This window comes from Colias philodice, chromosome 19 (genome assembly GCF_061535455.1).
Source record: "Colias philodice isolate Cphi_HAF_F1 chromosome 19, ilColPhil1 Martin Lab GWU primary, whole genome shotgun sequence".
Lineage (NCBI taxonomy): Eukaryota > Metazoa > Arthropoda > Insecta > Lepidoptera > Pieridae > Colias > Colias philodice.
In genome coordinates this window covers 6,845,522-6,863,130 of record NC_143104.1, presented here as the reverse complement: position 1 = coordinate 6,863,130, position 17,609 = coordinate 6,845,522, and the positions used below count along the sequence as shown (strand labels likewise).

The 17,609-nt window shown below is 36.3% G+C and overlaps 2 protein-coding genes across 4 annotated transcripts in view; one reads left to right on the top strand and one right to left on the bottom strand.

The window, feature by feature from the left end:
• Window positions 1–17,609, bottom strand: part of LOC149480005 (uncharacterized) — a 340,612-nt gene that overhangs the window by 4,705 nt on the left and 318,298 nt on the right. The gene's annotated exons all lie outside the window — the stretch shown is intronic.
• LOC149480018 (uncharacterized) lies at window positions 4,017–9,861 on the top strand. Of its 3 annotated transcripts, XM_089707169.1 has the most exons (4): window positions 4,017–4,253; window positions 5,813–6,065; window positions 6,170–6,244; window positions 6,326–9,861. In XM_089707169.1, exons 2-4 carry the CDS (start codon window positions 5,813–5,815, stop codon window positions 9,535–9,537), a joined length of 3,540 nt encoding a protein of 1,179 aa, XP_089563295.1. In that variant the 5' UTR covers window positions 4,017–4,253; the 3' UTR covers window positions 9,538–9,861. The 3 variants fall into 3 exon arrangements, with proteins under 3 accessions (XP_089563295.1, XP_089563296.1, XP_089563297.1); XM_089707170.1 differs by lacking the exon at window positions 4,017–4,253 and having other exon boundaries at window positions 5,805–6,065; XM_089707171.1 differs by lacking the exon at window positions 4,017–4,253 and having other exon boundaries at window positions 6,014–6,065; window positions 6,170–6,228.

The following is a 17,609-nucleotide window of genomic DNA, read 5'->3' as shown; positions in this document are numbered from 1 at the left end:
TCTTGGACTGATAATTATATTCAAAGTCCCCCATACCTCGCGCTTGCTGACATCTTCAAAGACCTGTATTTTGAAAACTAAGCTTCTAAATGCAAAAATTTTTCGTATACATACCGAGGACAGGTGTAACATACTAAAATATAACCGAAATCTGAAACCTGACCCTGAAATCTGTGTCCGCTTGGCGTGAAATGCCCCATATATAAAAATGAATTGCTGTTCGTTAGTCTCGCTAAAACTCGAGAACGGCTGAACGGATTTATCTTATCTTGGTCTTGAATTATTCGTGGAGGTCTAGGGAAGGTTTAAAAGGTGAGTAAAATTCGAATAATTGCGAGTAAGATATAGTAAGACGACAATTCCATTTTCCCATATAAAAGTTGACCACATACTTTCTGTCAAGCATTTGACGGTATTTGTACTCTCAGTTCCACTCAAATTGAAGAACGCATTAAAACAAGACTTTTGAATCGACAACATAATATCAAATTTGCTCATAACATCGTGTATTTAAATTTGAAATTATAAAAATAATTTTTATTTTCGTACATGTCAATCAGTAATAATAATGTACTCTGTGATGTCAATCATTATAGTCTGTCCACTATAAGAATTGCTTTTTGACAGCTCGACGGGTGATACCAGAAGTGATGTTCAAAAGATTATCGATTGTGATACCATTTCAATTATAAATTAAAAATATTATCATAAATCGAATCAGGTACGTAAATAATAATTACAACGTAAACGTACTAATAAGATATGTAATAATAAGACCACATATCTATGCATTGTATGTTAAAACTAAACTAAAGTAATATTTTATTATTTATTGGTTTCTATCTTACAATTTGGTTGTCTTTACGTTTAAATTATATAACATAATAGAAGAGTTTTTCTGCATCGGATATATTTTACAGAGTATTTCTATCGATTATTATAATCTATCGACCCATCATTGAATAATTCTGTGTAGACATCACTAAGTGGGCGGGACCTGTCCATGAAGAACGATAATTATTTGTATGACATTTTAACATAGACAATACAATCTTTCATAGGCGTGAAGCTGTCAAAAAGCAAATAATATAATGGACAGAGTATAGTTGTCAATTCTGTCAAATAGGTACGGAAAATATTGTTTGACATTCATGCGTTCAAAAATGTATTTTGTGTAAAATAATTAAAAAGTAAAAAGGGTGAATAAACTATTGTCTGTATTTTTTTTTAAATCAATTATTGAAAAGTGCAATTATACAAAGATACATAAAAATTCATCAAATATTTGTGTTTACGCGTGCTTTCAGCAATTGATAAGGTATTTTCCCTAGAGTATATATTACAATAGTATAGAGCGCGTGTATTGCACAAATTGCTCAGTGCACATCGTAGGCAGATGAGCTATAGATACTATATAGATGTGTGTGTGACAAATAGGGATGGGTAGGTATCAATTGCGTGTTGAACTATCGATAAGTTATGTAAATAAATATGTATCATATGTAAATTTTATGTTCAATAAGTTATTAAAGGAAAAATATATATGAATAAAGTATAAATATGTAATTTTAAATTTTGTTTATTCCATTTGAAATATTCAAATGGAATAAACAAAACTTTATTCAGTTGGTAAACAAATCTTAATCTTGTATTAATTATAAACTGTACTTTAAAAAATATGTTTGATTGGAATATCAGAAAAACGTGAGTACTTTTTAAATAATAAAGTTAATAAAAATAAAAGATCAGATCTATTTCTTTAACAATAAATCAAAAAATAATAATGTTTTAAAAATGTTAAATAAAAATAAGAAATAATTAATAATTTAAAATTATAATATAGTAAATAATATTAATAATTTTTTTATTTAATTTTATCCATTCTACTATCAAAATATTCAAAATCAATTTAGCGGTTTCGAAAATATATCGTAACATTACATACTTTACATTTTACACTATAATTAGTAATACATTCGCATTCATAATATTAGAAAGTGTATCATAAAAAACACACCACAAAGGAGAATGGGCATTTTACTATGGAAGTTAGGCCTGAAGTCTGAACCCTTGAGTTGGACCAATACACATGAGATATTGTTTTTATAATAGATCATAACACATATATAACGGGAAAAATATATATAAAAAAATAATCAACCGGGTTTTTGTACAGTCACATCAAGTTTTATTTCTTTGTGTATAATATTTTTTGCAATAAATAACTGTTATAAGACAATGACAATATCTTTATGTTACTCCAATTAACTTTCACTTACAAATACGTACTAATCTTAAGCCTTCTAATAACCGAAATACACTAATATTATGTTTTGTAACAGGTACCGTGATAGTAAGCATAAAGATAGTAAGCAGGTACCTAGATACCGTGTTTATTATAATTCAACGTAGTTAGACGTTTTTTGTGGTTAAACTCAGTCACTTCAGTGACATTTAGATTTATATTTACTTCACTCGAATTAAAAATACCGTTATTGTGCGCAAAATAATAGCCAAATAAATAAAACTTTTTGCCTTGACTGTACAAGAACCCGGTTGATTTATTTATTTATTTCATTTTTTTCGTAAGTTATGTGTAATGATCTATCACAAAAACAATATTTCGTGTGTATTGGTCTTAGCCAAAGTTTCAGGCCCAATTTGCCCATTCTCCTTTATTTATTTATAATAAATTTTTAAAAGAGTTTTAAAGTTAAGTAAATAATTTGTCAGAATATAGTTCTTCTAGTAAACTTTATATCGAGTACAGCGTTGATCAGGTCACATCACTACGATAAAATGGCGGCAGTGAGGCGCGCGAGCGAGCCTGTGCGTGTCCGCCTCCCACCTCCCCTTCACCCCCGCGATGCTTAATTTATTTTCATAAATATAAGTATATATCAATCGACTTACTGATGAAATGTGATACTGGATTTCAATTTTGTGTATTTTCTAGTATCGTTTTTGCAAGATAGAACTGCACATTTCACAATGTTTATTCGTAAATATGAAAAAAATTCCGGAGCAACGCACTTCGACAGCACTCAACCACGACTGCGAGCGCTCGCTAAGTCGCTAGGGAACTGGGAAGTGAATAAATAATCGATTATTACTTTAATCGATTTTTTTTCCAATGTCGATTTTTTATAATCGATTTCATTAATCTATTCTATACTTATAATAAATCTGTAGAGAGGCCAATTCTGTACATGAAATATATTTAAAAAAAAACTATGAAGGGGTGATAAGGGATCGCTACTGATGCCAAAAATGCAATCAGTAAAATTTTTGTCTGTCTGTCTGTCTGTCTGTCTGTCTGTCTGTCTGTATATTCGTTATAGAAACAAAAACTACACGACGGATTTTAACCAAATTTGGCACAATTATTCTTCATACTCCTGGGCAGGTTATAGTAAAAGAATCATGTAAATCGGTGTAGAAACACCAAAGTTATACATGAAATACGCTATAAGTCATCGCGCGTGAATACAGAATCATGCCATAAGGATTATTTTTGTGTATCAGTTGCCGCGTTCGACGCGCTTCGCGGCGGGAGCTATAAAAAGGCGGCGGGTCTGCACCCGCTTCGCGTTGTCACGGCATCACGTGTGAACGGCTGAACCGATTTCGATAATTCTTTTCTATTATGTTCCTTGAAGTACGAGGATGGTTCTTATGTAGAGAAAACGTAAATATGTACCACGGGCGAAGCCGGGGCGGACCGCTAGTAGCTAATATAAAGCGTGTAAAAAAAAAACTAAATTCAAACATCATATTCCTGAATTCTTTTCGGCATTTTAATCAAATTTGTCATACTGCCATCTGCAGGATACTTGAGTAAATATAAATTGCTTAGTAATTTCGGATGGTGTCGTTAGAGAGTGCTATTTTCAATTTAGTGGATGATTTGACAGCTTGTTTAAGTGGGGGGACCACTGCGTCCAGTTCTTCGGCCTCCTCGCACCTGAGCGCACGTATGTAACAAAAGTTTATGTCTGTACCTTTTCATTGCCAAATCTGCAATAAAGCCTCCATTTTATTTATCGACGCGACTGGCCTTTTATTTTCTGCACCACTCAACAGGTGTCATAATTTTAAAAGTCGTGAAATGGATTGATAAGACGTTTGCTGAGTTTATATTAACACGTTGTAATCACATGTAACAGATAAAACTTATTTGGGACAGGCATAAATCTTTATTACAATTGTAAATGCAACAAGTACATATTATTCCAATGTGTTCGTTAAAATAGGTAAGTGAGCTTACACGCACTATCACGTACCACTTTTATCGTTAAAAGTCTCGATTGACTTCGAAAATCGATGTAGTTTGCTTGACCACGTGATTCGTTCTCTTAAATAAAATCCTAGATTTATAAATTATTTAATCAATCTATTTATAGAAATAGTAGGTTATGACAGTTGAACGAAATATCGTTAGGATAGCTAGCGCAATACTACGGAAGTTCTTGGAACTAACTTGGTTCATCAATGATGAAATAGTTCGACCGACATCCGTTAGATGTCACCAGTATATTGTTGAAGAAACGCGGAAGTTTTCATAACTATTTTGTGAGCTACAACTCTACTTACGAAAGAGATTTCGACTGAATCCGTAAGATGGCGTTTTACAGTGTGATGCGTCTTATTGTGTGACGCGTTTAACTTTATATAGTGCCACAAACTTATCTGACCCGGTGACAGTGTCACTGATGTCGCTTTCTTTTTATATAAACAAAATATTCCGTATGAAAAGTCTGTGAAAATGTGACATTTCAAAATGGCGGCACGTAGTTCCAGTTTTTGCCACCGGGTCAGATAAGTTTGTGGCACTATAGATCCACTAATAGTTCACCTCTATGTTGTGAAATAAAATTAATAGGTATCAATATGTTAAGTATAATAGGGATCAATATGTTAGGTATGTAGAGCGCGTGAAGTAAAATGAACATGGTTCATTTAAAACGTTTTTGGATGGAATATGACTCATAACATCACTAGACTACTCGACACATTTTGAAATATTTTTCAGTGATTTCGAATTTTTAGATGACATGAATTGTGGAAATTGGGTCAATATGAGAATAAATCTGGAGAGTTTAACAACTGCATGTGGTTACTCACCTAGTTTTTCGAGGATTATAAATAAACTGCAGAACTATGTGGTAGAGGCCAGAGGGTAATTCCTTATCAAAATTAAGCATACCGAATCGCGTCCTGTGACATCACTTAATTTAAGAAACTTTAGGATTCTGACGGATTTATCTAGGCTAATAAATGGATTAGTGAAAACATACAATTTCATGAGCAGTGGGCTTTTTAGATTACCTAAATTTTAAACTAGAAAATCTTAATTGCCTAATTACTTATAGATGAGGCCTCATACCATTATAATGTCTATTATTACGTGCCATTTTCCGGCGAAAGAGGCAATAGATATCATTACTTACATCAATGTTTATTTCTATAGCTTAGGATTAGAATCTGCCTTATAATATAATCTGATTTATAGAACCGTATGATTTTTTTTTTTACTTGATAGCAAAATAGACATTGCTCCCTGCGTCAGAACTTTATGTAGTAAAAACTAGTGCTCCGCTGCATGCTATCAATTCAAAATGAGGACGAAACTCAATAACAGGCGGCAGGATTATTGTTGTGATTAGCTCATTTATGTGTTTTTTTCTTAACTTCCCGCTAAGAAAATTGCAAATTTTCAAAGGTTGTAAAGCTATTGATTTTACTCCGTTTATCGAAAACCGAGTTTTCATGATGATGATGATGAGCCTAATTGTTTTTTTTTTTTTACCAGATGAGAATGACTAATAGGGATCAAAGAAGATCGTTTTATGTAGTTCAGTTCATAGAATTACCTTTCGACGGCATTGATGACTACGTGTGTGTGCCCTATTCCTGGATAATACCTCAAAAATCCTCAAGTCGGAAGATAGTTGTGACTTACCCGAACAACGAAGATCCCTTGGAAACGAGAGAACGCGTTAGAAGGAAAAAGCGACCAAATGATTCATGGAGATTCTACAAGGCCTACCTTAAATATGAGTCAGGTGAATAAAGTGCTATTGTTGATGATCAATATCCTTCTTATTGGATTGTTAATTGATAGAATAATCCTTAAATAAGTAACCTTTGAAATTCATTTCTATTTCAGACGATCTTGAAGATGGTGATTTATGGATAGCGAAGAATAAATATGGACCTGTTAAAGAAGTATCAAAAAAAAAAAGTAAGGAATTTATGAAACGTCAACTGCTACGTCTGCTACAGGTCTAATTTACTAACGATTTTTTTATGTTTCTCGTTTCAGATATTAAAACAGAACCTCATATGAATAGAAAGCTACGAAGTGCCAGTCAATCTTGTTGGTCAAAAACCAACTCAGATAAGCCTCTAAAACCACTACCAAGAATTTCAATACGACGACCGCTATCTCCGGACCCCGATCAAAGCCTAAATACTAAGTGCTTAAAATTAAATGAAAATGCTAATCCTGTTATCCTGACTGACCGCATAACCACAGTGTCTAGCAGCTCAAAACAAGAACAATCAATAGTCATCATTGGCAATCAGGTGATTCAGAAAGGTCAGATGAAGACGAACTACGCTTCTAATGGCGAGATGAACACCGAGCAGAGTACTCAACCTGAAGTTATCAAGGAAGATCAGTCAGTTCAACTTGCAGGTCAGACTGCTCCAGCAAAATCGGATGAACATCACCTTTCACCACAGCCGCCAACGGAGCAACAACTGTCTCTACAGCCTCTAACTGCTCGAGAACCTCCATCGCAGCCTCCAATCGATCGACAACCGTTAACGAAATTTATAGCTGAGCAACATTCTTCATCAAAGTTTTCGGGTAAACAACAACCTCCATCTGTTGGCCAAGACTATCAACAACCTGTTAGCATGACAGCTGTAGACCTGAATGAATCTAAAGGAGATCACGATAGTTGTCAAAACGTTCTGCATGATCGTATCATGGATGGAACACCATCTACTAAAACTCCTCCGAACACTTTCAAACCGAATACTCAGCCTCACCCGATGAACGAGAGACCAACTCCACTGGTTCATTATGAACATTCACTTCCTAAGCCGCACTCGCAAAATGTAACTGCTGGACCATCAAAGGAACCCAATGACTGCAGAGAAACTCATTATTTTCAGCAATATGGATACCCTCAGTCACCAATTTTTTCAGTTAGTAGCACTCTGAATACGAAATTCCAACCCCAAGGAGTTAGTGGGAGAAATTCTAATAAAGTGGCTGATAACCAATCGATTCTGCGCTCTCAAGACATTATTAACAGCATGCCATCTACTTCTCATCATGAAAACATTTCAGAGAAGCTGACTCAAATGTTAAAATTGAATGCTAAACAAAAATCTTCAGCAGTGAAGGAAGTAAAAAATCCCGTTGATATGAAATATCGCCTTGAAGGTAGCACAAAAAACATTGCGACTCTACAATATCCACCAAACTCAATGAGACAACTCGGCTTAGTTGGTGGTTCAACCGTCGCACAATCTGCAGAACTAGTTCAATATCACTTACAACAGGCACAACTTGATAGATCACTTTTGAATGACGATAGGCGTGGAATGAGAGAAAACTTTACTAGTCAGAGAGATCCTCGTGCCCAAGGTATGATGAATACATCAGCCGCACAGGACCTCTCAAAATTAGCTCACCAGTATAACCCTGTGCTTGGGACATTACACGAAAAACAATATTTACCGACTCGGGAAGACTATCTGCAGCAATTCACACGTCTTCAAGATATGCTTAGAAGGCCAACCATGACTCCAACACTCGATCAGAAGGCTTATCATCAACATACTATGATTAATGGAGGATTCGTTATACAAAATCAACCGAACCCGATTAACCAGCCCATTCACTTCCTTCCCCAAAATGAAAATCAATACGCACCGATTAACAACACGTACTCACAAGAAGTGAAAAACCATGAACTGATGAAGAGATATACTGACGGAGCTCACGTTATTTACAAGCCCAAGGAAGTGAATATTAAATTTTCTGCACACCACTTAGCGAGTCTGTTACATCAGGATGCCGAACATCAACGAAAAAAACAAGATCAACAGAATTATCGAGATCCGCGTACAACAAACGCCGATAATGGCCTTCCGCTTAAATCGTCGTGTAGTTCTATCATTTCTAAGCCTCAAAAAGTCACTAAGAGATCACGATCACTTTCTACCTCAAAGACTCCAAGTCAGGGACTTTTAGATGTTCAAAAAAGCTGTTTAATCCAAGATCCGAATATACAGAGAAAAGTGAATCAAAGTTCTACGAAATCTTATAATACAAATCTAGCAGCTACTTCTGAAACCCAGACGGTAGAATTAGCTTCTTCTACGGAAAACATCAAGGTCCAAACTATGCCATCATCTAACCAAATACAGGCGTCACAATTTACTTTGGTTCAAAATAAACATGACTGCCGATGTCCTAGCATGAAAAAAATCATGATTGATCGAGCTACCGAAACGGATTCAATGATGGATGCCAGTCACAGTGTAGTAGCAATAGCTGGATCTTCTCTTCCTAAAAGCGCTTCAAGGGCAGTGGAAAGTGTGCGTCAGACGGACGAATGGTTGGAAAAGGAACAAGGCTCAATTTATCAAGAGACATCTTCAGATTCTGAAAATGCAACAGACACCGAGATTGACTCAGAAAACGAAGTAGTTCCAGAAGCTAATCAGGTAAATCTGCCAGTTGAACAAAATCTCACACAGGAAAATCGGCATGAACAATCCAGAATAATTGCTGATCAGAACATGTTGGATGTAATCGGCACTCTCTTGACTCAAATGGGAGCCAATTTATCTTTCACAAGTGACATGTTAAATTGCTTGCGAAATTCCATCGTTGTATGTACACAAACATACGAAACATTGTTAGAAAAAGTCAAGAAATCTAACTCGATAGAGCCCCTCCAGAATTCTGTGTCTCCACCTAACAACATGATATCACAAGTTACTCAAGGAATACCAGCTGTAGATATCGATAACAGTACTAGTGTGGGAAACGCAACGACATCGATTTGTGAGCAAAAAGGTACGTTCTCTCTGCCAGCAGAATATGATCCAAATGATACCAAGTGGACTCTAAAGTACCGAAAGAAGAAGGCAGGACTCGTCGAGCTTCTACCTCAAACTGGTGTTTACGTCAAAAGGAAAGAGCTGAAACGTTGTATACGGGAATCAAACGACTGCAGAACGCTGGTACGCTTGCTATTAACAGAAGTCTTTAGCCACAGCGCATTGAGTGTGTGCTCATGGACAGGTGGGAAGGCAAAAGCTTTCAATTCCGTGAACATTGACGTCAGGCCAGGACTAGATGAAAACGCCAGAATGGTCCTGCTAACATTCGTTGAACAGTGCGGGAAAGACCAAGGTTGGGTCACAGTCAGCACATCAGCTGTTATGAGTACTATTCGAACCAAGATTAATGACATAAGAGCCAAGCATGAGCAGACATGCAAAGTTTAAATAGTTTGGAAAATCCAAAAGTGCACGCCTCATAATTTTTTTTAATAATTATTTATTAATTATTATTTTTGTTTATTTAATAACAATTAAACCACATCAAATCAGACCCTGAAAAATGAAAGGGTTCTATTCCTGAGCATACTCAAGCGTAAGAGAAAAAAAAAGACTCGATTAGTAAAGTATTTCGGTCGCTATCGTGTTAACAAGAAAATCCTCCGCACATACAGACACACGGACGTCCAAGACAGAACTTTTTTAAACTGTTTTTTAACTAGTTTAAATAACAAAAATGACATCAAAAATATCATGAATGTTAAAAATAGTATTTTTTCTTAATATGTGTGTGTATGTATTATCTTACAAGTGCAATGTATGATACATAAAGACATTTTAAGTTTGAAAAATCAGATGTTTTGCGCGAAGTGACAGTAGTACCCACCTCAACGCTTCGCTTATGAGGCGTGCAATATATACTAAAATAATCATTTGTAATTGTTATGTAACTGATTACGGGTCATAATTATAAGTAGAACATAATAATTTTAATTAGTGCGTGTTTTTGTAACTATATTAAATTAGTTAAGGCTTCACGACTGCAGCCACTTGAAAGATATAAAGAAATATGTATCTACAATATAGAGAAGCAAAACCACGAGTGCTAATAGGACAAGATAACTGGCACTTATTAATTGCATCGGAGATTAGAAAGGGACGACGACATCAACCTATCGCCTCCCGCACGCCGCTCGGCTGGGTGTTACACGGTGCACGCTCAATAGCACATAGTACAACGAAACAATGCTTCAATGTAAATTACGTCAAGTCTACTGATGACGAAATGAACGAACAATTGCGACAATTCTTTGCATTGGAATCGTTGTTAATAGAGGGAAAGAGACCGAGCACCGACCCAGACGTTCGCTACGCCCACTAGACGAGGGAGTTATAGAAAAACAGGGAAAATATGAAGTCCCTCTACTGTGGAAAAACGCAGAAATGAAACTCCCCGACAATTACGACAATACATTAAAACGTCTTGTCAACATAGAAAAGAAGCTAGACCGCGACCCAGCGCTGAAAATAAAATACACAGAGCAAATGGAAGCGCTCATTGAAAAGGGATACGCCGAGCGAGCACCGTCTGAAAAAATAGAGGCAAGAACATGGTATCTGCCACATTTCGCTGTGTTTAACCCTCCTAAACCAGCGAAAATACGAATAGTTCACGACGCGGCTGCGAAAACGAAAGGACTCTCGTTGAACTTACTCAAGGGGCCCGATCTAATACAATCGCTACCCGGCGTGTTAATGCGATTCCGTCAGCGCAACATAGCGATAACAGCAGACATTAAAGAGATGTTATGCAAATAAAAATAAAAAATGAAGACAGAGATGCACTTAGATATCTCTGGCGTGGCGACCGCAGAGATAACACAGCGCCCGACGAGTACCGAATGACTTCATTAATATTCGGCGCAACGTGTTCACCTGCCATAGCAATATACATCAAGAATAGAAACGCGGCTAAATACATAGAATCTGATCCAGATGCGTACAACGCCATAGTACGAAACCACTACGTCGACGATCTCCTAAATAGCTACGACACTGACGATGAAGCGATCAACTCGGCTCGACTCATAAGCGAAATACACAAAGAAGCGAGCTACGAGCTATGACAATGGACGTCTAATTCGCGTAACGTATTAAACGCGTTAGCACCGGGAACAACGAGATCATCAATATCATTGGACGGCAGCAGCAACGTGGAGCGCACCTGAGTCTAGCGCGTCTACCACCTGACGCCATAGAAAACTCACAGCCAACGAAGAGAGAGACACTACGCATTCTCATGTCGCTGTTCGATCCATTGGGACTCGCTTCACCAGTCACAATAGGCGCTAAGCGCATACTACAACACATATGGAGGCGTGGCACCGGCTGGGATGAACGTATACCGCAAGATCTCGCTGAACAGTGGACGAAATGGATTACACATCTTATACAATTAAAAGATGTAAAAATACCGCGAGCGTACAGCTTACACTACAGTAACGCAACATCGCTGCAGCTACACATATTCGTAGACGCGAGCGAGGAAGCCTACGCCGCAATAGCGTATTGGAGAGCGTCGACAACGACCGGCGTAGACATTTCACTCGTAGCAGCTAAAGCTAAGGTCTGCCCGCTCAAACTTACGTCTATACCTAGACTCGAATTACAAGCCGCCGTGATGGGTAGTCGTCTGAGCCACAGCATTATAGAAGAACACGACATAAAACCAGAGTCAACGACATATTGGACCGATAGTAAAACCGTGTTAACATGGCTCAAGACCGGCGCGCGCTCGTACCGCCCGTTCGTCGCACATCGCATAGCAGCTATAGAAGAAAATAGTACATTATCAGACTGGCGATGGGTTCCCACTAAACTCAACGTCGCGGATGATGCAACTCGAGATGTGCCGATAGACTTCAATAAACAACATCGATGGTTCACCGGCCCTTCGTTCCTGCGCGACGACCCGTCTACGTGGCCTACGGAGCGACCTACAATAGAAACACCCACTGGCGAGGAGAGAGTACATCTCGTTATAAGCAACGTCGCAACATACAACGAGGCCGTGCCCGACCCAAAACGCTTTTCCAAATGGAAACGGCTGCTACGATCAACGGCGAGAATACTACAGTTTATTGATTTATGTCGCCCCGCACATAAAACTTGTTATGGTTATAGAAGAAATAGAAAAAATCAGCAAACCGACGCCGATTGGAATAGCAAAAATACGAAAAAGAAAATCGCGCCCGGCTCATCGCTACGTATTAAAAACGTACAACAAGAACGTCGCTTTAAAAACATAGAAAGCGAACATTTACGACGTGCTGAAGAATTACTTGTGCGAGTTTAACAACACGACTCGTTTTCAAGTGAAATAGCTACCATGGAAAAAGGAAAGCTGCGATCGTTGTCAATAGAAATAGAAAATGGTTTATTGAAAATTAAATCACGTATAAACGCGACAGAAGGCATCACACCCACGCAATCGCGTCCGCCTGTGTTATGTGGCGATCATCACATCGCGAAGTTATACATAGACTACGTACATAGGCGATTACATCACGCGGGGGCTGAAGCTACGATAAACGAGTGTCGCACTAACTACTGGATAAGTACTCGAAACACGTGGCCTATGGGACGAGTATCACGCATTTACCCCGGAAACGACGGCGTGCCGCGTGACACGAGTAGCAGGCGTGCAGACAAGAGGCGGCGAGCTTCGACGACCGGTCAAGAAGATGGTGGTGTTAGTTGAAAATTGTCCATCACCTGTTAACAAGTGAACCTGAATGGACATAGTGGTTCACGGCGGGGGGGAATGTTCGGAACAATAGGTACGAATCTAAATATAGATCATGTAATCATTTATAGCTTTTATGTTTTTTAACTTATTTGAATTATTATGTTTTAATGTCCCGATTTTAGTAAATTCAAATTGTTGTATCTCGCTCTATTAAGTGACAGCGACAACAAGACAGTTCTATCTCACTCTTGAGATTTGTAATAGCATGATCGCTCTGTCTCGATCTAACAATTTACTTTTTTTGATAATTTATTATTGTAATTAATATTGTTTTAGTATAATTTAATATCTATCGTTATCTTATAGTTAAATAGTTAAATACGTAATTTATGTAAATTCAATAACGTAAAGTCGAAACGTTAAATAGTTTGTTTGTCTCAATTACATTTCTGTTGAATGTAAAACGTATATATCTAAATATGTATGTACATATATGAATGTTTAATATAGTAAATAATAAATATATAGAGAATTACTTGTGTTTAATAATAGATTTAATATAATAGAAATAATAGTTGATTTGTTTGTGTTATCATAGTGTTTATAGTGAAAAGCCATAGTTTGTTTGTATAAACCCTTATTAAAACGCTGGGAGCTATACTTCCCACGTCTCAGATTGAAGTAAATCGTGTTTTATTTTTATATGCTTAAACCTAATGCAGTGTTATATTTATCTACGCAATCTTAACATTTTAGAGAAATTATTACATGTCATGGTAAACACACGTCAAAGTCAGGTGACGTGATTTTGCAGCCGAAAACGACCGTTATTTTTTAGTTTTTGGAGTAATGCTAAAAAAAAAATTAGATAAGTAGATTTGAGTTCTAGCTATGTAAACTAGACTATATTTCGGTTGCGTGAAACGTAAAAATATGCCCAGAATCTTTCGTATATACCTTGGTAGAGTCGATTGAAATTAAGTGGGAAGATATCATCCCAGTGTTCGTCACTGCACACGACATTCGGAAATTCTATATATTATAAAATCTGTGTGTCTAAAAAATATTTTTTAGTTGGTATAAGCAACTTATTTATTGTTATTCGTTATTTCCTGATCAGATAATTAGAAATCTTAACTCAATACATTAGTATTTACCTATTGTTTTTATTTTGTTTTAGAAAAATGCCATTTTTATGTTGAAGTCATTCGTTTTTCAATTCCCGAATTCTTCCCTCAGTAAAAGAAACTTGCATTGATGAGTACTTTCACCTCCTTTATTAAAAAACTTGATCTTTTAATCGTATTCTTTTAAATAAAAATGCCAAATCAAAAAACAACAAAACCATTTATTTTAGTATTATTATTTTACAAAGTCAGTTAAACTTTAAGTAATACACATACAATCAGTACCTAATAAAAGCTTACTATTGGTAGAGTTTTTTCAGAAAACAAAGTGCGCACGCGCGGGCGGCCTCCCGCATCGTTCATTGGGCGCGGGTTTTTGAATTTTTTGATATCAAAAAAATTGGTTGTTTATAAAGTAGGTTTACGATCGAGATGTTTACGTACGTGATAACATAATGCAGTGGCAGCGCTCGAGATGAAACGGGAGATCGGTCCGTCTCTCTCTCGTTATACCTGCGTTCGCGCTCGTGAGGTTTTGGTGTGACACAAGTTTATGAACATGTCACCCGACTAAAACGATTTTAAAAACGTTATCACGTTAAAAATTAAAAAAATTCAAAATTATTTATTTCTTTCCTTTACATAAACGTGATTGGAACACTCCTAGTAAGCAAATAAAATGCTTGTGTCAGGAGGTTCCGCTCTTCCTTAACACTATTACAGAAACAGAAATAAAACAATATGAATAAATACAATGCAAAAACATAAAAGAAAAGAAAGAATTTAATAAAAAAATATCGGTATCGGTTGATTTATTATCGGCGATACCGATATATCGGCTTGCCGATATATCGGCCGATATATCGGTATCGGTATCGGTATCGTTACATCCCTATTTAAAATATTGATGTCTGGAGTGGACACTGGGAGCTATAGTTCCCACCTTTCCAAACTTTTTACAAGAGAGAACAGATGACGGGATATATACTTCCCACCGAAAAAAAGGTACTTCCCCCCCACTAACCCCTTTTTTGTGTGTATTTTTGAAATCTACGACCCAAAATTACCCAGGAACGTATATTACTTTTTTGTTAGCTCCTCCATAGGCTCGCGTTTGAATAAGGGTTAATGCTTTATTTTATAGTTATAGTTTTGGAAATTGTACAATGTACAGATTATATATATCATTATTATAGTTGTTAATTAATAAATAGTGTATAAATAATGATAAAAATAGTCATATAAATATAGAGAAATTATGTAATTTATGTGAAAATAAACGCGCTATGCCTACCTCCGCACGCACCTCACTAGTCCGCGCATATTAACGCGCAAAAATCGAGCTAAAATCACTCTCGTCACTCTCGTCAACGCATTCGTCAAGTACTCTCAAGCATACAGTCCACAAGCTCTACATTAAGCGGCGAGGCCTGGCATAGCAAAACATCAACTAGGCATTTTGATTCACTCCAAACCCAGCATCATCAAATAGTACGGTGCAAAATAGCTATAGACTTGTGCCGTACAATTTATGTATGTCTTATAAGTATTATTGTTAAACTGAAACGGGTAGTTGTTTACTTATATTTTCTTGCTGATTAGGTGAATAAATTATCAGTTAGTCTGGTAGTGGTTGAGTACAACAACGTAGTGTCAAGACTGATCACTAGCTGTAGTAGTACCTATATTATTGTTTATATTTATACGTCTTTTAGAACATCTTGCTTGTAGAAAATTATACAATAAAATGATAAACTCGTGTTTTTGTTCAGATAACCTTTCCATGTAAATATTCTAATTAATGGACTTCCTAATCAATTTTTCTTAGTTGTTAGAACGCAATTGTGTCAAAGATGATAAATTTTCTTGAAAACAGTTCCTTTTGATCATTATCTGAATCTTTTCAAGTCTGCCGCATTGCCTCAAGCCCAATATCGTCACCGTACACGTGTAAAAATATTATCATTTATCTTAGATTACAAAATAAAAGGCAGATGGAGCATGACAATCATCCATCGCCCTTGTCAAAGAAAATACGAAATCAAAAACGAATACGAAACTCCGCCAGTCTCCGCCAGTGCTATATATGGCGATGCAAAGATTCTCACTAGCGCCTCTAGTGTCAAAATTGTGAATCTGTCTAAGAACGACACTCTGTGACGACGCTTTGTCAGTTTTCGTAACGGATTTTTTTATTATTCAAATCATTAGACCAAAGTACAGAAATAATCAATGCTGCCCCCCTAGTCAAGTGGCTTTCTGTTAGCGTAGCGTTGAATAGAATAGACTACGAATGTATGAGATTGACGTAAGCTGTAGATATTCTATTGAACGCTACGCTAACTGGCTAACAGAAAGCCACTTGACTAGGGGGGCTGAGCAGGGTACTCCTTCTTGGCATAAAGCTAGAAAAGTAAGACTAACAGCCTCCAAAGCGAGAGCCCAGTTTACTTATTATTCTAATAAAAATGCTGATTGGGATAAAAGATATCAAGAGGTTTTTCACAGTAATTTCCTTGGGAATGAAGATACTATCAGAGGCCTTCGCTGTGAAGCATTCGCAAGAGATTTAATGCAGAGAATTATAGCTGCATGATTTTAGAGTCTGGATTGCTGGTTCGTCCAGAATTACCATGGCTTTCTGCAAGTCTAAACGGTACTGCCATGGATAAAGATAAAAATTTTCTTAGAAATATTGAGATTAAGACATTAAAGGAAGGAACTCGTTTAACTGCAGATGAACTTATAGAAATGAATGCAATTCCTATAATGGATAAAAATCAAAATTTGAAACAAAATACTCAGCATTATACTCAAATGCAAGTAGGCATGTTATTGTCAGGTATTACAGAATGTGATTATTTAGTTTACTCTGAAATAGGAAAGGATTTAGCTGTAAGAAGAGTTTCATTTGATGAAAATCATATTTTGGAAATTTGTGTATGTCTTGTTAATGTTTATTTTGAGAAATTTCTTCCTAGAATAGTTAACGAGTATGGATCAAATTATGACTGAATTATAATAAAAATAAATACAACTCTGTGTACTAAATTATTTATTCACTGTAAAAATTTATTGCCACTATTACAATACCCTTCCTATTCATAAGCTTCACTTAACTCCAATCTTCACGGGGACGATAATTTCTGTAATCCACTAAATTGACTTGTGTCGATGAAGTCATGACAATATGAAGATGACTGTTGTTATCAGTTATATTATTGTCCTCAAATCCATCTTCAATTTTTTTTTTTTTATGTCAGAGCAAGCAAAGGAGCAGATGGGCCACCTGATGTTAAGTGGTCACTACCGCCTATGAACACTTGCAACACTAGAAGTGTTACAGGTGCTTTGCCGGCCTTTTATGGACAAATAAGCTCTTTTCTTGAAGGCCCCAATGTCGTAGTAAATACATATAAATATAATTTATGTAACTACAATAAAATAATTAAAACATAATGGGTATCATTTAAGCTATCACCAATTTAATTAGTTTTGTGTTTCTTAAATAATAGGGTTTGTCCTCAAAATAGTAGATCTGTCACCAAAATGTAGTCACCAAACAATGCAAAATCAGTTCCACAATAAATAACCTAAAATCCTGAGATATAAGGTCTAGTACCAAATAAATGTTTTTGTATGTA